Raw genomic sequence first — 23206 nt, forward strand, 5'->3', positions numbered from 1 at the left:
ATTTTCACTTCTACCAATACACGCATGACAGATATATCTGTAACAGGTAGGCTGGTGAGGGGTTTGTCTTATGTGTTGGTTCACTCGCCACCTGCCACAAGCCTAGTCTTGCAGATATGTCCTAAAGGATTGGGCCAACTTGCTCAATAGCAGTGCTGCTGAGGCACTCTTGGTGATCGGCATTGAAATCCCCCAAACTACCCTCAGTGCTTCTTCCAGGGAGTCTCCCTGACCATGTTCGACCTGATTCCGTGAAACATCATGGGGCTTGGATCAATGTTGGAAATTCCCAGAGCCCTCCCAATAGTATACCACTGTGCCAGCACCTATGGTGGCTTTGTCGAGCCGATGCAGCAGGCCATACCTGGGGATTTTGGTAGAGTTATTTTTGTCAATTCTGATGCCAATGTCTTTTGACAGATAGGGTATTGATAAACTATAATATAATCAGCCTTAAAGATTCTGAAATTTATATGGTTGTATCTGTTCTGAATATCTGTGTCTCATTGCAAAGGTTAGCAATAATACATAATATTAATAGGATGATATTTTTATATTTGTTGGTGCTTTTTTTTCTGCTGTTCAAATTTCATCCTGGAGTTTGTTGTAAATAACTTTGGGATAATGCTGTGTCATTGTTGTTGCTTTCTGCCTTGTTAGGTTAGAGACCACCCTCTGACTTCTACTGAGGGAAGCACAGTGTTCAGACAGGCAGGACGTTACACCCTAACTAAAGAGAAAACAAAACTCTAGTGTGTCTTGTGGAGGCTTATTGCTGCTGAGGCGGCTGCTGTGCTCTGCGCCTTGGGAAAGGCTCACGGAAGAGTGGGTGAATCAAAGAGGCTGCCATACTTGTTTGGGGCGTCTTCCTTGTGAGACCCCTTACTCTTGGACTGCTTGTCTGATTATTCCTCTGATCCAGCGATGGCCAAACAGGGATCTGGCAAGAAAAACCCAGACATTGAACTTTTCATTAAGGTAAAAAAACAAGTGTTCGAATTTTTAATAGAAAATTACACAAAAATCCTTCGATTTTGTTTTTTCTTCACTCATTGTTTATTTTTTAAATGTCACCATTTTCATTATTCAAATAAGTAATGATTTCACCATTCAATTTTAAAAAAAACTCTGAACTGTGGTTTGATTTAGAATGACACTTATATTTCAATGAGTATTAAAATAAATTGAAGCATTGTGTGAATAATACTTTTAAACTGCCAGTGTTAGGCTGTTGTTCTGTTAGTGGTGTTTGATACCAAACTTGAAATGTACTTCACAATTTGTAGGGCAGGAAGCTAATAGTAGTCAGTGGAGAGTAAAATTGCTGTTCATGAGTGTTATGTAGCAAATCGAAGATTTGACAGGATTAAGTGGAGTGTAATCTGTCCGCCTATCTCCAGTATTTTTAGTTAATATATCAATGCCAAAAGGAACACAGAACCTGGAAAGTCAATACTGCTAAAACCGAACCGGATCTTGGGTTAGGGCAGGGACCTGGCCTGACTCCTTGAACCCAAACAGGAGCCAAACCAATAACAAAAGAGCAGAAAATCTCATTGTGTTTCATTACCTCTAATATTCATAAATTAGCTGATGTAACACTTCCCATGATATTATAACCCTTTCTTGCTTTCATATCCTCCAGTGGGCAGAGTCAGCCTCATTTCTTTTCCAACTCAACATTCCTTGCCAGCTCCCTCATTGTTTAAGCCTTCTTGCCCCAATCAATGAATTGACCAGATTTGTGAGACACATATTGATCTCTTTGCCTGAGAAAGAACATGCCTTTAAAATAAACACCACAATGGAGGATGTGGCTTCAAATGAATAAATTGCTCATGCGATTGTATAGTGTCCAACAAAGACTTTGTAGCTCTCACATATCACATACAAAATAACATGCAGCAAAGAATTCAATAGATGGTTTCATCTGATGGCTTTGTTGTAGGAATGCTAGGATCTCAACCCCATGAAAGAATTATTGCTTCAGCATTCTGGTAATATGGCCCTGTGCTAGAATATGCCCGAAGCAATTAGCCACTTAATTGTTCATTTTTACCCCTGTTTTGTTGTTTCGCATCGTGGAACATTTATGCTACAAGTTTCATCTGAAGTTACTTCTGCTTTGCGTGGATGTTAAGTTTGAAGTCTGGAGTCACACCCTGAGCTGCCTCCCAAGTGAAGTAAATGTGCCAACTGCGGTTCAACCGGATGCACTCTGTCCTATGAATTACAAAATTCTGGGTTGACGTACCCCTCAAGGGCATGAGCATAAAAATCAGGGCTGGCATTCCAGTATGGTACCGAGGCAGTGCTGCAATGTTAGAGATGCCCAGGTCATTGGGATTCCTGTTGGCAGCGTACCTCTGCCCATAGGGTTTCCTGGGGGCATTGGCTGGTTTCAATGGGAAATCCCATTGACACATGGCGGGAAGATAGGATCTTGCCAACAGCAAGAGATACTGAGGCCCCAATAGCCTGCTTGAGTAAAGGTAAAAGATCCCATGGCCCCTGAGGAGCAGAGGCATTCTCCCCAGTGGCCTTGTCAATATATTTCCCTCTCTAATTATCTGGTGATTATCACATTGATGTTTGTGGAAGGTTTCTGTGTGCAAATTGGTTGCTACGTTTCCTGTATTACAATAGTGAATACGCTTCAAAAGTAAGTACTTTGAGACATCTGGTGGTCATGAAAAGTGCTATATAACTGCATGTCTTTCTTTTTCGCGAGTCATGGGGTGTAAATCTGCTTGACCTGGTTTGCAAAGGGTCCCCTCGACACTGTAAACCCACCAAACTTTAACTAGGATTCTCCCCTTCTCACCCTCCAAATACATATATTTCAAGCTTTTGTGAGTAAGCTGTACGTGTGCATCTAGGTGTCTGCAGTACTCCCACCCAAGCAATAGCGATTCTCTGTCTAGCTTGGAATCTAACCAACATAAATACTCCCTCAGAGCGCTGACAGCGTAAGAAGCTCACTCCTAAACACTGCTGGTTGTGTATCAATGGTGTATGTTTGAGAAGTCATCAGTGAATGTTATCAGTCATTTCCTGATGGTGAATTTTGGCAGTTCCCCCTCCGATGGATGCCTTATCTAAAAAAAACAGTGGTGTCAGAAAATGAAGCTTCAAGCGCTTTGAAAATTAATAGCCATTTCAGATATATCTTATCACAAGTCAAATGGCAAAAAATATCTTAGAAATTAAAACGGGTGTTCAAATTCAAATATATAGAAATTTGTTTTTTCCATACTTAAAAAAGGCACTTTAAAATAAATGGTTAGTGCCTCTGTTATTATACTGGAGAGAGAGATTTGCTAAGAACACATTTGTGAGTTAATATCACCAGCAATAATTTCCACCATTCAGTGACTGAGGTAATCGGTGAATTAGAAGTTAATATTGAAGTTTATAGCATTTCTCAAGTAGTATTAACATCCCAAATAGTAAGAGGTTAAGTTTTGATGTGTTTTGCATTTTTTAATTTCAAATGCTGTTACTAGTTCCTGACTTTGATCACTGAATTGAGACCACTAACTATTTTTACAAGTTTCCTATTCCAAGCAATCTAACCCTTTGATGAATTTATGGTCTTATCTAGGGAGTCAGAAATGAAACTTTCAAGCACTTTCAAGTTTTACATTACTTAAGGACCATATTACGAGTGTAAAGATGCTAAAGTCCTGGTTATCATTTATTGACTTGGAAGCACTTTTGAACATCTTGTGGTTGTGAAATTTCCCCCCCCCTATCTTTCTAGGATTGTGTAGCTGAACAGGAAGTTCTAACTGGAGTGTTTTATTCACCCCTTATGACTGAAGTTATGAAATCATCCTCAGTTTTCCCTTCAGTAACCATAATTTCCAGCCTCTTACATTACCTTGCTAAAACAGGGTCCTGTGGACTATTTTATGAAGAACCTAAGATTCTCTTATTCCTCTCTTCTCTAGGCTGGTTTCGATGGAGAGAACATAGGAAACTGTCCCTTTTGCCAACGCCTCTTCATGGTTCTGTGGCTGAAAGGAGTTGTCTTTAACGTAACGACAGTGGATATGAGAAAGTAAGGTCCAGCGAGCTGGGAAGGGCGCTTAATGTTTCGTATAATTTTTCTGTGGGGACTGATCAAATATATTTTAAGTTATACTATCGGTTAATTTTATTGATAGACTCTGTTAGAAACCTATTGATCTTTGTGGTTTGTGAACAAGGGATGGCAGATTAAAAGAGAGTCCTGTACTGCTCCACTCTCAGATGTTTGTGTGTTTAAGGTGTTACTCCAGGGAACTAAACTGCCAACGCAAAAGCAGTAGCGGGTTGAGTGCTACACTGTCCGGTGTGCTGCCTTTCAAGTGAGATGCCAATCCAAAGTCTTTTCTCCCCTCTCGGGTATTCGTAAAGAAATCTGAGTTCAATGCTTTGAAGAAAGAGCTCTCCACTGTGTTCTGGCCAATAGTTATCTCTCAGTCAGCAACATTATCACCTGGGTGTTTGAGGGAGTGTGTGCAAATTGGCTGCCGCATTTCATGTATTGCAAAAGTGACTACATTTCAAAAGTATTTAATTGGCTGTAAAGCACTTCGACTTCCTGAGGTTGTGAAAGGTGCTACATAAATGCAAGTCCTCTTTTCTTTTACATTTCCAAATTCAATACATGAATCTATTTATTTTCCTGTTGAGTTTCCTTTTTTATTATGCGCTAATAAAATTGGCTTCAAATGGCAAGCAGGGATCCTGGGGCGTGAAAACAATTTACACCAGCAGCACGAAACATAGGCCAGAATTCTCCGGCCGTTTGTTGATGGTGGGTTTCTCTGACCCCACCAGCAGTGGAGTCCCGCATGTGGGTTTCCTGACGGTGTGGGATGGCTCCAATGGTAAATTCCACTGATGGGAATAGAGAATCGGTCGATCATTTGTTGAAAACCATGGAAGTAGAGCTGCCATTCACCTACACCTAACTCGCACCCTGTGGTGAACATAAATTAAAATGGAAGCAGTCATAGAACATACAGTGCAGAAGGAGGCCATTCAACCCATCGAGTCTGCACCGACCCACTTAAGTCCTCACTTCCACCCTATCCCCATAACCCCTCCTAACCTTTTTGGACACTAAGGGCAATTTAGCATGGCCAATCCACCTAACCTGCACGTCTTTGGACTGTGGGAGGAAACCGGAGCACCCGGAGGAAAACCACGCAAACACGGGGAGAACGTGCAGACTCCGCACAGACAGTGACCCAGCGGGGAATCGAACCTGGGACTCTGGCGCTGTGAAGCCACAGTGCTATCTACTTGTGCTACCGTGCAGTCCTCTTGGTATTCTGTTCCTGCCCCACAGCCTGTTTACCTGGGTGTCCACTAGGCCTAGGTGACCAACTCATAAATCTGTGCCACTTACGGGTCTAGGAGTTTAGCCCCCGGATTTATTTTGATGGCATACTAAATGGAGCACCAGCTGAGGATACTCAGTAAAAAAAAAGCAAATGTCGAGGCCCCAAAATATAATTACATCATTTATTGCTGGATTTTTCAACAGAAGGGGTTTGGAAAAATACTTTAAAATCTTTCGTAAAGCATAATATATTCTAAAACGTATTACAAAGGCTCTGAGATGATTACGGAGATAGTGAAGGTAAGGTAATATCACTGGAGAGTAATTCAGCTGTCCAGATTAATCGCTTAGAAATGAGAGTTCAATTCCCACCAAGCCAGTTTGGGAATTTGATTCAGTTTCAAAATCTGTAAAAGTGGCCATTAACCTGTCACCTATGGTTCACCTATGGCATTTAGAGAAGGAAAATCTCCTTCCTCATCTGGCGTGGCCTACGGAATGCCAGTCCCACATCAATGTGGGTGTCTCTTTGAAGTATCTGTCAACCACTCAGTAGTATTGAACCAGGAAGAAGGCTCACCACCATCTTCTCCGGGTACTTAATGGTGGCCTTGCTACTGATGCTCACAAAAGGTATAAAAGGTCATTGAGATGCTTTGGTAGAGTTTCCACACGACCTGAAAATTTGTCATGCATTAACTTGGCTTGGTGCTCAACTGACATCTGCTAAGTTACTGTTCACAGGTCGGCAGTCAGGAATTGACAGGCTCCCTTTAAATACAGCGAACAGTGAGGCACAAAATATTGAAATCAACAATCAGTCAGAGATTTTTCTTGAACAGAATACCGCGAGCCAGTCAGGGAACAAGAAGTTTGGAAGTCAGGTGGTAACATTCTCCCAGTACTGCCGTGGAGTGTTAAATTAGACCAAGCTCTCCAATCTCCAGACTGAAGCTTGAGTTCACAGCCTTCTAAGATCAGTGGCAAGGTCCACAGAGCTGGGGTGACATTTAATACTTATAATTTCAGTGACCCTTGGGGACTGATCAATTACATTTGAAGTCAATCTATCATTTACAATAGACTCAATTAGAAACCTATTGCCCTCTGTAGTTTGTGAGCAAGGCATGGCAGATTTAAAGGAGTGCCTATACAGCTCCAACATTAAGCCAAGGTGAATACTTAATGTTAATTTTCCTGGTGGTTCTTGAATTTCTTTCAGGCACATTTTGTATAATATTTAGACTGCTCATATAGGCATGTTCGAATGATCCGGACTGTTAAGGAAATGTTTAGGAACGCCCGGGTAGGCGTGCATCAGTGCAGCTCAATTCAAACTTAGTTAGTTTAAAGGATTTGGAGTGTGTTTGCAGCTGGTCACCACCCAGACTCCTTGGAATGCAGCCACGCACAGGGCTGGGAGCTTCCGGTGTCGTTCTGTTGTCTTAATTTCCAAAGGCCCTTACGATTGGTGCCTCATTGAGCACCAATTTGCAGGGACTCCACAGCTCGGGACTTTGAAATTAGGCATCTCTGAATATCGAGCATCACTAGTCACTGCTAACAGTAAGTAAGAGGAGACTTTTATTCCGTACCTGAGATATAATGCCTTGGAAGGTGACACTGGAGGGATACAGAAATCGGGCGGCTGGTGGTGGGATCAGATGGGATATCCAGTTTTCTCCTGCATGCCATCAGGTTTTAGCACTACAGTTTGTGTCTTTTGCCTTTGACACATTGTTGCCTGGAGGTCAGCTTGATTAAGAGGCTCAACTGGCAGTTGGTCAGGGAGAGCCCTGAAACAGACTCCAGAAGCTCGTAGGGCCCATCAGTGACACTGGTGGGTCCAATCCATGAGCATGATGTTGGATGGGGATGGAGTTCAATTTCAAGATGAGGAGTTTCAAATACCCCGGGGAGTCTGATCCCTAACCATGGGGGGTCTTTGTAAAGCTACGGGTATGATGGAGGAAGCTGTGAGAATTGGGAAGATAAGGACTCCATCTCCTCCTCCTAGAAGTACCTCCTCATTGAATCTCTCCTTGCCTCCTTTCAACTGCCGGCTTTCATAAGACCCAGGAAACCTGTGACCCCCGTTAAACCTGTAAAATAAGTTAAATGGGCTGCCTTCAACCACACTAAAATATTTAAATGGCCAACACATCTCCTGGGATCGTATCAGCTGCCCACGGTACCCACTCTACCTCCTTAAAAAACAGAGGTGGGCAGGTTTGGGTCAGGTTTCAGCTTTTTTACATTTTCACATCTAATCTGGCCCTAATCTACCCTCTTTTGGATTTAAAAATTCACCTCACGTTAATATTATTTCTGCATCATGTTGGAATCATGTATTTCCATTATATTACTGACAACAGTTCCAATTCTCATAGGAGACCTGAAGAATTGAAGGATCTGGCTCCGGGCACCAATCCTCCATTCCTTATGTTCAATGGAGAGCTGAAAACTGATTTCATCAAGATTGAAGAGTTTCTTGAGGAGTCACTTGCTCCACCCAGGTATGAAATATAGACCATCATAGGAATGTTGTTGTTACTACAATATAGTGACTTGAACTCATTTAGCTAGACCAGTAAATTGCAAGTACAGTTCTCCCTCAATGGTTTGGGCTATGGTTGAGGGGTGGAACATAGGGATACAAGTGGAGCAAATGACAAGAATGGAGACTAAAGGTCAAACTTGTCAGGAAACAGTGGTAGTTTTAGCTAACCTATATTTGTATTTGTGGGTATTAGAAATAAGGTATAGCATTAAGTAAGTTTAAATTTTGTGGTTCTGTAATTGAAAGGGTTAATGACTACAGTTTGGTTCAGGCCCCTGTATAATAATGCGAGTTTACGACAGGAAAACAAACAGGGATTAAAGGAAAACTAGTTTGTTGCTTAGCAACCAGGGACCACCCACGGTTCGAAAAAACTTTTGAGTTTGGTTTTAAGCCAGAACCAAGAGAAGCTGAAGAGGACCAGGGCGCTGGAAAAAGCAAACTTCCCAAAAGAAAGTCCTGAAATCAGGGAGTTGGGACAAAAAGAATGTCTTAGGAAGATAGTTAAAGGAACAAAGAACAAGAAGTTTAACAAGGTCCTGTTCAGGAGAATTCAAGTAAAAATCAGAGGAAATGCTCTGAATTGAAGAGACAGCTGCAAGAACCAGACTTAAAGTTGGTTGGCACAGAAACCAAACATCTGAGGTAAATCAACGGTTTGCTGGCATCTTAATATAGCCTGTGAAGCAGTCGTGTTCTGTTGACATGGCTGGGCACTTGAGAGATTGTGTGGAAGCTTGAATACAGAAAGGAGAGATTGAAATCCTGGAAGTGGATCCTTGCTGAAGGCATCCAAAAGAAAGTGTTGTTTGGGGAAAGATTCTAGACCATGTTTTTTTAATGAGTGTGAAGTTTGGAAACACTCATGTGAAAGTCAGCGTTCTAGTGAGACCAGTTGGCTCATAGTGTGACAATTATCTGGTGGGGTTTGATGAGAAATCCACAGAAGTTCTATTGGGTGGCATCTGCCACTTATTTTCAGAGTGTGGAGTCTGACCATAGTTGGCCTGTTGGTTTATATTTACTGTGTACTTACTGAGAACACTAGAGTATAACATAACTTTTGTAATTGGTGTTATCCTTATAAATCTGTGCACATTTGTAAAAGTGAAGGTGTAATGTATTATAGTTAATTTTTTCTTGTTTAATAAATGTTTTACTCTTTTGTTAAAAGTTAATCGACAGTCCTGCAACTCTATTCATCCACGACTTGAAACAAATTTTTTTTCCCATCTATTAAGCCAGGGTTTCGCTCTGGAATCTGACTGCCCAGTAGTGGGTGGCATGGTAGCACAGTGGTTAGCACTGTTGCTTCACAGCACCTGGGGCCCAGGTTCGATTCGGCTTTGGTCACGGTCTGTGTCGAGTCTGCACATTCTCCCTGTATGTCTGTGGGTTTCTTCCACGTGCTCTGGTTTCCACCCACAAGTCCTGAAAGACGTGGGGCTGAATTCTCCGATTTTCAGGCTATGTCCTGATGCTGGTGTGGGAACGGTGGCGTTTTATGACCGAAGAATCGGTGCAAAACAGCCACCAATCCTCTGCTTGGTGGGAGGCTAGCAGGCAGGCAGCATAGAGCACCCGGATCTCGCTGCCGACACGGCCGGAGAATTGCGACATGGCGCCGGCCGTGTGCAGACCCGGCCTGCCAAACAGTGTCCCCCCTTTGGTCAGGCTCCCGACCCCTGGACCATCTCCAAACAGTGCCCCCAGCCCCCGTCAAAGCCCTCCCTGCCTGCGGATCGGCTCTCCCCCGACTGCGGCGGCGATGGACTGAGTCTGCAGCCGCCACGCCGAGTTCCTGACAGAAAATAGCATGAGAGACCTACGCTGTGCACTCGGCTGGTCGGGGGCATAGCATCGGGGGAGGGCCTCAGGTAACGTCCTGAGGCCAGGTACCTCAGGTACCTCCCACACCAATGGTCTTACAGCCTCAACCTAGGTACCGTAATACCCCTAATATAGACAACCACAGGAATAGTCACCTACCAGTTACTTACTTAGAGGCACGCAAGTGCATTTAAAGATTGGTTATGCATACTACTGAAGCTCATGTTGATTATTCTTTATTATGGCCTTGATCTTTCAGCGCTGGCTAGGCGGAGGCTGGGCTGGTAGGCATGCTACGGGACCCCTCGGAAAGCCCAACGCAATGATTAGGTGGGAATTGTCCAAAACGTTTAAACTTCTAATTGTCAATTCCCCTGCTCCCTGGGACCCTCCATAAAGGCCGCCAGCTCTGAATTGGAGTCGGTGATGTTGGACGGTTCCGATTACTGACTAGGATAGTTACTCAGGAAATGTTAGACAGGAAAAGACCCGGGCCAGAATTTTAGACTTGCCTCCTCTTGGCATGTTCTGAGGCAAAGGGTGGGGTGGAGTGTTGAAATTTCATGGACGGGTTTCCCTCCGGGTTCCTGCCGTCCCTGAGGGCCACTTACAGGCCCCCTCACACCCAGCCACAATTTTTAGGGGATCGGTTCAGGGAGGGAAGCTCGTAAAAAAACAAAGTTTGATCTTGGGCAGGCGGTTCAAAGGTTGGGGAGAGGGGGCACCTCCAGCAGAAACCCACTTCTGACTGGGAGCGCCCTCCCCTGAAGGCCCAGTGACCTCTGGATCTCCCTCTCCACCAAGCCTATCCGCTGAGACCTGACCGTCCTCTTCACGAGATTTCAGACAGTCCCCACCCTCTCAGCCCTGCGGTCCCTGCCGCTTACCTGTCCTCTGGGTCCTGTGACTTTGTACCAGGCACCTTCCTGCAATATCTCTTTTGTCCACTACAGTGCTGTGCCTGGAGAGCCTGGTGCACTGCCAGCCGATCTGATTGGCCGATAGCTTTCCAAGATGGGACTTCCTCTCGACTGGAGGTGGGGTGGGGGGGTGTGGGGGGGGGGGTCCTGCCTTATGCCAATCAACACTAGTTACAGCGTAATATGGCATTGGGAGTGTTGGAGATGGTGAGGATGTGTTCCCTAAAAATATTCAAGCACTGGCCTAACACCTACGTAACTATATAACTGACCCCCAAATCATGCACACTGACTCCCCCCAACTAGCCTCCGAACTTCCCTGACTATCCCCCTGACTAATTCACTGACCCCTCGACCACCCCCAACCCAACCTGACCAGCCTCGCCTAAGCCAACCCAACTTCCCACTTACCCGACCCAACTATTCCCCTATGTACCTATAGACTCTCACACCTGCCCGACTGCCACCCTACCCACCTACCACCCTAATCACTACTATCCTGCCATTTTACCTAGCTGCCAATCTACCCACCTGCTACCCCATCCACCTTACCCCCTTACCTCACCCACTTTAACCACCCCCGCTACCCACACAACCCTCTTATCCACTTGGGTTACACTCTTACCCTGTCTCTGTAGCTGTTTTCAAAGCAACTTTGAGACATTTAGACTTTTTACTTACCGGACTATGGCAACTGGTTTCATTTCCCCACAGGTTCTCTTTGCTCCCCCTGTAAGAGTTGTGGAACTGGATCGGATGTGAAGAATTCTCCATTGAAAGTGCGCCCTGAATTATCAGTGGAAGGGTTGATCAGGGTTGAAAATAGGATTTTCAATCCTGCTCAGAAGATCTGAGCCATATGTTGGCTAAATATTTATATAGTGTATTTCCTGTGAAAAGCCTCAAAGAGTGGCACAGTAGCATAGTGGTTAGCACTGTTGCTTCACAGCTCCAGGGTCCCAGGTTCGATTCCGGCTTGGGTCACTGTCTGTTCGGAGTCTGTATGTTCTCCCCGTGTATGCGTGGGTTTCCTCCGAGTGCTCCAGTTTCGTCCCACAATTCAAAGATGGGCCGGTTAGATGGATTGGCCATGCTAAATTGCCCCTTACTGTCAAAAAAAATGGTTAGGTGGGGTGACTGAGTTATGGGGATAGGGTGGAGGTGTGGCCTTAAGCAGGGTGCTCTTTACAGGGGCCGGCTCAGACTCGATACGCCGAATGACCTTCTTTTGCACTGTAAATTCTATTATTCTATGAATTGAATACAATGAAATGTAGCCATTGTTACTATGTAGACCATGGGCGCGATTCTCCACTCCCACGCCGGTTGGGAGAATCGCCTGGGCCGCCAAAATTTCCGGGGACGCCGGTCCGACGCCCTCCCGCGATTTTCCCAAGCGGCGGGAACGGGCCGGTCGAGTTTCGCGGGCCGCAGGCCGGAGAATCGCCGGAGATACCCAAAATGGCGATTCTCCGGCACCCCCGCGATTCTGAGGCCCGGATGGGCCAAGCGGCCAGGCCAAAAGGCGGGTTCCCCCCCGGCGCCGTCCACACCTGGTTGCTACAGTCGTGGGTGGTGCGTGAACGCTGGGGGGGGGGCGGCCTGTGGGGGGGCGATGGGGGATCCTGCACCGGGCTTCACCTTGAATGTGGGGTGGCCCGCGATCGGTGCCCACCGATTGTCGGGCTGTCCTCTCTGAAGGAGGACTTCCTTCCTTCCGCGCCCCGCAAGATCCATCCCCCATCTTCTTGCGGGGCGGATTTGGACAGGACGCCAACCACGCATGCACGGGTTGGCGCCGGCCAACCCGCACATGCGCGGATGACGTCCGTTATGCGGAGCCGGCCGCGTCATCTATTCGGCGCCGCTTTTACGCGGGCGACAAGGCCTGGTGCGGGTAGATGACGCGGCCCCGATACTGGCCCATTGTCACGGCCTGAATCGGTCGGGACCGGTGCCATTCCGCGCCGTCGTGAACCTCAACGGCGTTCACGACAGCGCGGCCACTTCGGCGTGGGGGTGGAGAATCGCGCCCCATAGGTTTTACATCAGCTCCTCCTTCCACACATGTTAATGATCATCCTTTTGTGTTCTATTACATTTTGTTGGGCAGTGTTTCTATTGCTAGACCCTAAAACCAGTTTTTGCATTAATATCAGTGACGTAACGTGCTGTGTCAGAAGCTAAGATAGGTAAAACTCAGGAGTGTGCCAATCTCCACACGGGCTCTAATCTCCTTAATAATGTCACTTCAACAGATGAAGCGAGTGCAGTGACATAATGCTGCTCTTCATCGAGGACCTGGTGACTCACTGGTGCTGAATGCCATGTTTCATCCAAGTGATGAGATGGTCCTGTCACTGCTGCCAACATCTCAGTGCCAATCTGTCTGCTGTTCTCCACCTGCCTCCTCCATTTGGTATATGTTGTTCTCCAGTCCTCTGAGGGATTGAACAAAGAACAAAGAACAATACAGCATAGGAACAGGCCCAAGCCTGTATTGGTCATGATGCCAACCTTTGCCAAAACCCTCAGCGCTTCCTTGTGCCATATCCCTCCATACCCATCCTATCCATGTATTTGTCGAGATGCCTTTTGAACGCCGTTAATGTACCTGCTTCCACAACCTCCCCTGACAACGCGTTCCTGGCACTCACCACCCTCTGCATAAAAAACCTGCCTCGCACGTCTCCTCTAAACTTTGCCCCATGAACCTTAAACATATGCCCCTGGTGACTGACCCCTCCACCTTGGGAAAGAGTGCCTGCACATCCACTCTATTCACGCCCCTCATAATCTTGTAGACATCTATTAGGTCACCCCTCAACCCCCTTCTAATGAAAACAGACGAAGTCTATTCAGCCTCTCCACATAGCTAACACCCTCCAGACCAGGTAACATCCTGGTAAACCTCCTCTGCAACCTCTCCAAAGCCTCCTCATCCTTCTGGTAGCGTGGCAACCAGAATTGTGCGCAATATTCCAAGTGCGGCCTGACCAAGGTTCCATACAACTGTAGCATGACTTGCCAGTTTTTATACTCGATGTCCCATCCAATGAAGGCAAGCATTCCATTTGCTTTCTTGACCACCTTGTCCACTTGTGTTGCCACCTTCAAAGATCTGTGGACATGTACGCCCAGATGTCTCTGACTTTCTATATTTCTAAGAGATTGACGGAAGAGATAGGCCCTCACCGTGCGTTGTATCTGTACCGGCTGCAGTACCGGACTTGGAGCCTGAAGGCGGTGAATCCCAATGCTCGTGTGATAAATATAATTCAATAAAGCTGGTCACTTGTGGGCTGGCAGGAGGACATTTACCATGGAAGTTTCCTGATTATTGTATAAGGAAAACATGTTTATTAACGTGCATCAAGGAATGGAACTTTCCACTTTTAACTGATATGGCTTTGTGACTGCGGTCTCCTGGCAGGTGGCCTACTCTTAATTCCACCTGAAGTTGCCTCATGAGTGAGTTGAGTTACATCCAGCACTAGGTTAATTGTTACCCTTTTTAGGGCAACCAGGGATGGACAATAAAGATGACCTTGCCGACATCACTGTCACTTAAATCCTGAAAATAAATAACCAAAAATACCAGGAAGTTGCAGCCTACGAGTTGCACCTTTGCTTGACGGAGATAAGAACAGAGTCAAAAGAGGTTCAGAACCTTCAATGAGGGTCAGAAACTTTGTTGGATGGATTTGAAACTCTGAGGAGGCAGCTCTATGAATAGGTTTAATGATGTGGTTGTGAATTATCTTACTCTTATCTATTTGCTCCATCATGAATTTTAGTTTTAGTTTTTAAAAGTTGGCCCAGTATTTATTGCCCATCCCCGATTTCCCTTGAATTGAGTGATTTGCTCGGCCATTTAGAGTCTGAAATCACATGTAGGCCAGACCAGGTAAGGACGACAGATTTCCTTCCCTAAAGGACATTGGTGAACCAGATCTATTTTTTTTTACAGCAATTGATAATTTTTTCATAGTCATTAGAGTTTTCATTGAATTCAAATTTCACCATTTGCTTTGGTGGGATTCAAATCCAATTGGCTGGATTCCCCACAGCCCCACGCTGAAATTGCGTTTGGAGAATCAACTTTCACGCCGATATCGGGCCTGGCAAGTCCGGGACCCGAGAATTGGTGTGATTGCGTACTACAACGCCTGGCTGGGGGCCAATTGACAGAAGCCCGCCCAGCGATCCTCTGATCGAGTTCCTGATGGCGTGGTTCTAACCACCTATTGCTGGTCGGGACTCTCGTGTGGCGTGGCGGACTCAGTTCGCGGCCTCCCTGGTGGGGGGCGGGGGGATCAGTCACCGGGGGAGGGGAGGGGGGGCCTTATGGGCGGTCGGGGAGTGCTTGTGTGTGGTCAGATCTTCGGGCGCGCGGCCAATTGGGGGGGGGGGGTCTACCTTTTCAATCTGCCGCCACGGTCCGTCATGGCGCTCGCCGCGGCCGCTACGGCCGCCACCGTGCGCATGCGCAGACTCAAAACCGGAAGCGGGGGGGGCCCGTATCCGCAGCTAATGCTGCGTGAATTATCCTGGGTCCCTGCTAGCCCCCTGAAAGGCATTGAATCGGCTCATCTTTTCAGCAGGAAACTCCAGAGTAAAACTCCAGTGTTTTTACGGCGGCGTGGGAATATAGCCCCATTTTGGGAGAACCAGCCCAACGTCTGCTAAAACCAATGAGCAACCAAGATGGCCACTGAAGACAACTTGAAAGAAATGCTTGAATTATTTAACTAGATGATTTTGTGGTGTTTGCTATTTGTTTACTTGTAGTTTTTCGCTTTTGTTTTATTTGTTTTATTTCTTTTGTTGCAAAAATATACTTTATTCAAAAACTTTCTGAAAGAACATTACAAACATTCAAAATGGCCATCACAGAGAGTGTTATTATGTTCAAGTTTTCTACACAGCTCATGTTGGACTCTGAGGTGTTTCAATACAGTCAAAGGAGCATTGCAGACATTTCAAAATGGTCATTACAAAAAATGCAGTGGCATTTAAGTTGCCTACATAGATCAAGTTGCACTCTGAGGCAATTCAATACACTTTTTAAACATATTCACTGTATACATTCAGCATGAGTCATACAGCCCACATTGGATGTTTGCTGGTAATATTTCTATATTTTTCCAACTAGCTGCAGCTAGCTCGGCATTCACAGGCGATTTCAGCCTCATTCCAGGCACACAGACGTCACCCACCTGTCAACCATACTTTGGGTGCGATTCAATGAAAAGGTTTCTAAGTGTGACAGGGAGCAGGAACTGCTGCGAGCTTCCTGGCCCTGTGCCCGGCGAGGCCTTCACCGTAACCCAACATTAATTGGTCCACTTAAGGAAGCCCATGGGCTTCACACTGCAAATCGCTCGCCAGCCGATTCGCCAGGACCGCACTCGCCAGCCCCCCACTAACAAGGTAGAGCAGCACTTAAGTTGCTCTTGCACAGCCAACCCCAGTCAGCTCGCAGCCATGGCCCCACGATTCGGGGATGCAGACCTGGGGAGGCTCCTAGTGGCCAGGAGGGATGCCCTGTTTCCCCAAGGGTCCTGGAGAGACTGCCACAGGGCAGTCAATGTCACCTGGGAGGAAGTGGCAGTGGCCATCCGCTTGGACAGCGTCACCAGGAGGACCGACACCCTGTGTCGCAAGAAGGTCAACGACCCACACCGGGCGGCGTGGGTGAGTTGGCACCATGGAATCTCCCCTTCCATGCGCCTGGCACTGCCCCCACCCAGCATCATGCCATGCCCTGGTCTACCCATGCTGCCCACGCAGCACCCCCCCCAATTCTTTCCTCCCCCCACGTGAACCATCCTCCTCACCCCAAGTCCCCTCCACCCCCACCCCGCGGTGAACTACCCGTGAGGCTAACGATGCCCTCTCTGTGTTCCCGCAGGAAAAGTTGTCCCACAACTGTCGGGAGAGGGCGGTGGGGTGCTGGACATCAGAATTCTCACGAGCTTCGAAGAATGGGCCCTGGAGGTTACATGGGTGACCGAGGACAGAGCGGTCACCAATGTGGAGGTCGGCGCAGTGGTGAGGATCCACCAGGCCCCACCCAGATGGACTGCCAAATGTGAGTTGTCAGTTCCATACAGAATGGCCCATCCTATCCACTGACCACAAGATATTTCTCCCACGAGACCTCCAGCCAACGGCGTCAGCCCATCTGAGGTGCCCCTCCCCCAGCCTCCCATGACACCTCGGAGAAGAGCTCCAAAGATGCCACCATCGATGCATCACAGCTGTCATCCCCACTCTCCACCAACATGAGTCATGCACCCGGTCAGGCTTTTGGGGCACAATCTGGAGCACCACACAGTTGCTGATGTACATCAGGTGGAGGCATAAATGCCCGGGGGATGGGGTGGGGGCAGCAGTCAGACCTTCTGGATCCCAGGACCCAACTGCGTCCCAGTCAGATGCTGAGCCTCTGGACAAGATTTACCTGGAGCTGGTGCGGCTGTGATATTTAGAGGGGATGTCAGCTATTCTCCAGTAGGTCCATAGCCGATTGGAGGAGTGCCAGAGACTACGGGTGCAGGAGATGCCGCCGGCAATGCGTGGCACCAAGGTCAACACTGCTAGGGTGACGACTGCAGTGGCGATCCTGGTGCATGACATCAGCAGCATGAGTGGAGGTGTCCAAGGTGTGGCTCAGTAGGTGACGACCATGGCTGAGGGTCTAGGTAGAATGTCTGACTCACTGGGGAACATGACCCAGTGCTAGGGTGCATGATGAGGCCCTGCAGGGCATGTTCCAGTCTCAGGTGATTGTACCTGAGGCGCTGTGGAGTTTGTCCCAGTCACAGGTGGGCATTGCTGAGGCACTGCAGAGCGTGTCCCAGTCACCGAGAAGCACGGTCAAGGGCGTCGATACACTGGGGAGCCGCCAGAGCAGGCAGAGTCAGATGGTGCAGGGGCAGGTGGGCTCAAACCTATTGCCCCTCCATCCTGAGGTGAACCCCAGTGCCCTATGGGCGCCGACCGGGAGGAGGGGCCACTGTATGCCTGCCCGGACCCATCGTATGGGGTTGCGACGGTAGCCACCAGCTCTCCCAAGTTTCACCCCTCTGACGATGTTGCGACTCGCAGTCAGCACCCGGTACACCAGCGGCACAGCGGGGCATATGTAGCCGGCAAGTGCGCCGGGGCCCTCCGGCCCCAGAGCTCCCAGAGGACACCCGCCAACGGCATCGAAGGCCATGGGACATGGTAAGCAGCTGGCTTACATCTAATGGGGAAACACCTAGACCAAGGAAGACTAGACAAGGAGCATGTTGAGGGCACAGAGGGGGTGGTAGGGTGTAGGTAGGGGGTAAGGGAGAGCGTGTGTGCTCGGGGGAGGGGAGGGAGAGGGGGAGGGGGTAGTGCGGGGAGCTGGGTGGCACCATCGGGAGAGTGGGACAGTGGTGTACACTTATGTGAAAGACGTTAAAAAACCTTCTCCACAGCCAGTAGGATGCCTTTGGCACTTTCTTCTGCAATGTGGGCTGACCACCAATCCCATGCCCCATCTCCCCAGACCTGGGGGTCCTGGGACCCTCCCGGCATATGTGAAGCAGGCAACGATGAGGGCCTCCCTGGCCCTCCAGGCTTTCTGGACCCTTGCCTATGCTGCAAGTCCACCAGCCTTCGGCTGGTCTTCTGGTTCCTCCCCGGGATTGTCCTCCAGCCCTTCCTGGTGCGGTGCCTCCTCGTCCTCCTCCTCAGAGGTGGCCACATGTTCCACTTCCTCCACCTCCAGCACATCGCCCTGCTGCTGTGCCAGGTTGTGGAGGACACAGCAGACCATCAGAAAATGGATGACCCTCTGGGGGGTGTACTGCAGAGCAGTCGTGGCATCGGAAACGCATTTTAAGCAGTCTGATGCTCAGCTCAAAGACCGACCAGATGGCCGCATGTGCCTCATATCAGGTGTCCGCATCGGTCGATGGCCTCCGTACTAGTGTCATTAGCCAGGTCCTCAGTGGGTACACCCAAGAGCCAACTGACTATCCTGGGGTGGTCCTCGAAGAGGCTGGGGATGTCTGACTGCCCCAGGATGTAACTGTCGTGTACAATCCCTGGAAAGCATGCACACACGTCATAATCTTAAGGTGATGGTCGTACATGAGCTGGATGTTAAAGGAATGGAACCCCTTCCTGTTGATGTAGGGCACTCCTAGACAGGCCAGTGAGTGCCAGGTGATATGGGTGCTATCTATTAGCCCCTGGATCTGGGGCAACCCGCTGATGGCGGAGAATTCTGCCCGGGCATCTTGTTGGGCTTGGTCCGTGCCGAAGTTTATATGGACAGCTGGCCGGGCAAACAGGGCATCCGTAACGGGTCGGATGCACCTGTGGGCTGTAGGTTGTGAAATTCCACGCAAGTCCCTGCTCGAGCCCCAGAATGATCCTGAGGCATAAAAGTTCAGGGCTTCAGTGACATTCACGGCCACCGAGAGCAGGTGTCCTCCTCTTCCGCGGGGTGCTAAGTCCGCGACAACTTGGCACAAATGCCGCACCATCTGTTTGTTGAGGCGGAACGTCCTGCAGCACGTGCTGTCTATCATTTGCTTGTAAGACCAGCGACGCTTGTCCACCTTGAGCCGTGATGGGCCTCCCCCTCTGGGTCTCACCCTGGCCTGATTGGATTGGATTGGATTGGATTTGTTTATTGTCACGTGTACCGAGGTACAGTGAAAAGTATTTTTCTGCGAGCAGCTCAACAGATCATTAAGTACATGGGAAGAAAAGGGAATAAAAGAAAATACATAATAGGGCAACACAAGGTATACAATGTAACTACATAAGCACCGGCATCGGATGAAGCATACAGGGTGTAGTGTTAATGAGGTCAGTCCATAAGCGGGTCATTTAGGAGTCGTGACAGTGGGGAAGAAACTGTTTTTGAGTCTGTTCGTGCGTGTTCTCAGACTTCTGTATCTCCTGCCCGATGGAAGAAGTTGGAAGAGTGAGTAAGCCGGGTGGGAGGGGTCTTTGATAATGCTGCCCGCTTTCCCCACGCAGTGGGAGGTGTAGATGGGGTCAATGGATGGGAGGCAGGTTCGTGTGATGGACTGGGCGGTGTTCACGACTCTCTGACGTTTCTTGCGGCGGCTGGGTCCTCAGGGTGTGGGACCCCGCCCCACACATGGGCTGCCGCCTCGGGTCTCTACTAGCAGCAGCACTAGCGCAAGTTCAGCGGGCTCCTTAATATCGTCTATATCATTCGATATCTGTAAGGAATTGGGAGAGGGTGTGAGACTGACAATCAGCGATGTCCTCCAACCCGGGACCCTCCTGTCCCCCATTCCCCCCCCCGGCTTGCCCAGCCTATGCACATCTGGCCGCAACAGGGGCCCTTGCTTACCGGTTCCTACAACCTGAATCTCAGATACCAGCACATAGTGTGACCTGGGCTAGGCGCAAGTCCCCTTCCTGTTGCACTCACCCAGCCTCCGCACCCAGTCTCCAGCCGCAGACATGTCCCCAGGGCTGGGGCCGTCGCATGGACGTTCAGATGTAGGCTGCTGCGGCCGTGATGGTGCCTTCCACAGTAATTGGGTGTTGGGAGGGAGCGAGCTGTCAGCCACTGGATTGGGGTTTATGAATTGAAGTGTGGCAGGTGGGGCTAATGCCAGGAGAGAGGTGGTTGTTTTGTTACCTTTGTGATAGGTAACATGTGCTACTCAATCCTTGGTTAATGATGAGGTATTCTGAATCCCGATGAAGAAGATTCAAACTCTTCCAGTAGTAACAAAAGGTTTATTGAGTAACTACAACAATATTTACATGAGTTCTTTACTTTAACTTTGATACTAGTGATAAGGTTAAGAAGATCTAACTATGGTAACTATACGTAACTCCACTGGCTATCTAAACTAGTCTGCTGTTGCTTTGATCACCATGCACCCTAGAGAGGGAGAGAGACTCAATGTGGCTGCCTTTTATATCCCTGTTGGTCCGGCCCTCTAGTGATCATGTGGTGCTACTGATTACACATTAACCCCTTGTGTACACGCACATATAGAGATCACCACAGTGGTAACTTCCCCTTGGGCTTGTAGGAGGTCATTCATTTTCTTCCTACATTGGACGGGGTCCTCCTGGTCATGTTGCCTGTACTCACTGCCTCCCAGGCAGCATTGCTGACCCAGCTGTGGGTTCTCCGGTCCCCTTGGGGGAACAGGGTGCCCGACTCTCATCGACGATCTCACCCTTCAATTCGTAAACCCCTGCCCTAATCCACTGGCTGACACCTCGCCCCCTCCAGATCTTCGAGCTTGTTCCGCAAAACCCTCTGGCACCCACCAGCACAACCCCTTGTGGCCCACTATGCCCTCTCTGTGTCCCTGTTGGAGAAGATAGCCCATAATAAGAGGCAAAGGACAAAGAAGGTGTCGAGAAGTCTGGCCAGGTTGGCATCCCCAAAGCAATGAGCAGGTTTGCACACTGTCATCCTCGGGTCTTGACTGGGAGTGAGTACTGAGGGGGGCGTTTAAAAGTTGCTCCCCCTTGTTGGGGGCGAGCAGCTGAGGTGCGAGTCTGGCGAATCAGACGGCGAGGGAGCCAGGCATGTAGAGATCCAAGTGGGGGCTCATTTTTTGCACTAAGTCCGTGTGAATACAGGTTGCGATCTTGCCATTCGAGCCAACGTGAGCACCCCGCCAACCTTGCCCAAAATGGCACTTTGTCATTTTACGGGTGAATCGCACCCCTGCCTCTTGTTCTAAGTTGTTAACACAGATTGTAAGTAGCTGAGACTTCCTGAACCAGCAGTGCGATCATTTATGGATTTCATTCCTGGATGAATGGAAAAATAAAAATTGGGACTCAGATCCATGTTATAAATTGAATATGTTCTTTGGAACTCTAGAATGTTCTTATTAAATTGTGGCCTGAATGTTTTGCATAAAATTGATGCGCATACACAGAAGAGAGTTCATGTTATCTTCTTTCCATCAGATACCCGCACCTCACTCACCGACAGCCGGAATCTTACGCTGCTGGCAGTGACATCTTTGCCAAATTCTCAGCATACATCAAGAACACAAGTAAAGATGCCAATGAAAGTAAGTTCTGCTACCACACTGAATTATTTGTAAACTCTCCAAACTGTGTTTACGGACAGGGTGGAAAGTGACTTAAATTAGTCATTGTGGGTTTGCTTAATCTATGTAAATGAATTGCTGTGATCCTATGCTTTATTTTCCTAGCCCCAAAAGAGGGTGCGATTCAATGGGAAGAGGGGTGTTTCTCGGTGCCTGTAGCACTGAGAACAACCCCGCCACCAAGTGAGACTCTGTTTTTTGGGGGGCCTCACCAAGGATGCACTTACCTTTATTTCCTGCATAAAGTGATCAAGGTGCCATTTCTAAATGCTGCCCCAATATCCCAATCCCCCCACCGTGGCCTCCGTACCCCCTTCCCAACGCCCCAACTTAAATGTTGAGGGGATCCTCCAGCCCCCCTCACCCCACCTCTAAGGGCAGGGCACCCTCCGGGCCAGATCCCTGGCAGTGCTACCTGGGCACCCTTGCAGTGTCAGGGTGCCTGGTAGTGCTGCCAATGTACCGGGCTGGCAGTGCCAAGGTGCCCAGGTGGCAGCAGAAATGCCAGGGTACCACCCTGCACAGAGTCCGACTACCCTAGAGCCTTTGAATGCGTGGGAGACCTTCCCAGGTTCCGTTACGCCTGGTCCACGTTCGTGTGACCCAGTACGAAACGGCGTCATGGCGAGGTCTCCACAAATTCTGCAGTCGAGTATCCCGCATTTGGGGACATCGTAGGCGTCAACACACCCGAAGTACAATGTGCTCGCCTCACCCTGGGCGAACCACCTTATTGATCATGGTTTCACCCCTGCCACGTGGCTCCAAAGCGCGGGCGTTCAATCCCGAGCTCACTTAAATATGCAACTCTGGATCCCATCCTGTGAGTTCACGTGAGACGTCCCTAAGAGTTGCAAATCTCAGGAGAGGCCTCTCGCTGGATTTAACGGCCTCGTCGAGTCCCGAGTCAAGAGCAACGAGGCCTTTCGATTGGGTCCAGAGTACCATTAATTTGCATCAACGGAACTGAAAACCTATTCCATTTAGAATCAATCAATCCAAAGATTAGCAACCTTGTGTAATAATAAAAGAAGACATTAAGTTTATGACCTCAAACATAAACGCCTTCATATCTTGAAGGAATGGTATTCTGAGAAGTTGGAAAGAGTTATGGGAGACGTAAATTTTCAGTAACCACGGGCGGAATTTTCTCAGCCCATGCCGGTCAGGAGAATCGACGGGCCGGGCACGATTCTTGCGACGCCGCCCCGATGCTGGTCTGCCGATTCTCCGGTCACCGGATAATTGCCGCCATTGGCGCAGTGCCGGTCGGGGGCCGCTCTACACTGCCCCCCGCCGATTCTCCGCCCGGGATGGTCCGAGTGGCCGCCAAAAAAGCCCAAGTCCCGTCGGCACTGTTCACATCTGGTCTTACCCAGTGGGACCTCGGCGTCCGTCCTGTCCAGCCTGGTGGGAGGAGGGGGGGTTTCAACCCCAGGGGGGCCTC

General features: G+C 48.7%; 1 protein-coding gene and 1 non-coding gene across 2 annotated transcripts in view; one reads left to right on the forward strand and one right to left on the reverse strand.

Annotated features, from left to right (window-relative positions):
* The first annotated feature begins 701 nt into the window (after positions 1 to 701).
* Positions 702 to 23206, forward strand: part of LOC140420966 (chloride intracellular channel protein 2-like) — a 41405-nt gene continuing 18900 nt past the window's right edge. Inside the window, exons 1-4 of the mRNA XM_072505175.1 lie at positions 702 to 978; positions 3954 to 4063; positions 7726 to 7851; positions 21614 to 21720. Coding sequence (XP_072361276.1) covers positions 925 to 978; positions 3954 to 4063; positions 7726 to 7851; positions 21614 to 21720 — 397 coding nt within the window. The 5' untranslated portion in view covers positions 702 to 924. The remainder of the gene's footprint in view (positions 979 to 3953; positions 4064 to 7725; positions 7852 to 21613; positions 21721 to 23206) is intronic.
* LOC140422828 (U1 spliceosomal RNA) lies at positions 22369 to 22525 on the reverse strand. The gene has a single exon (XR_011947621.1). It is a non-coding gene; the product is annotated as a U1 spliceosomal RNA (small nuclear RNA).

This window comes from Scyliorhinus torazame, chromosome 5 (assembly GCF_047496885.1).
Source record: "Scyliorhinus torazame isolate Kashiwa2021f chromosome 5, sScyTor2.1, whole genome shotgun sequence".
NCBI lineage: Eukaryota > Metazoa > Chordata > Chondrichthyes > Carcharhiniformes > Scyliorhinidae > Scyliorhinus > Scyliorhinus torazame.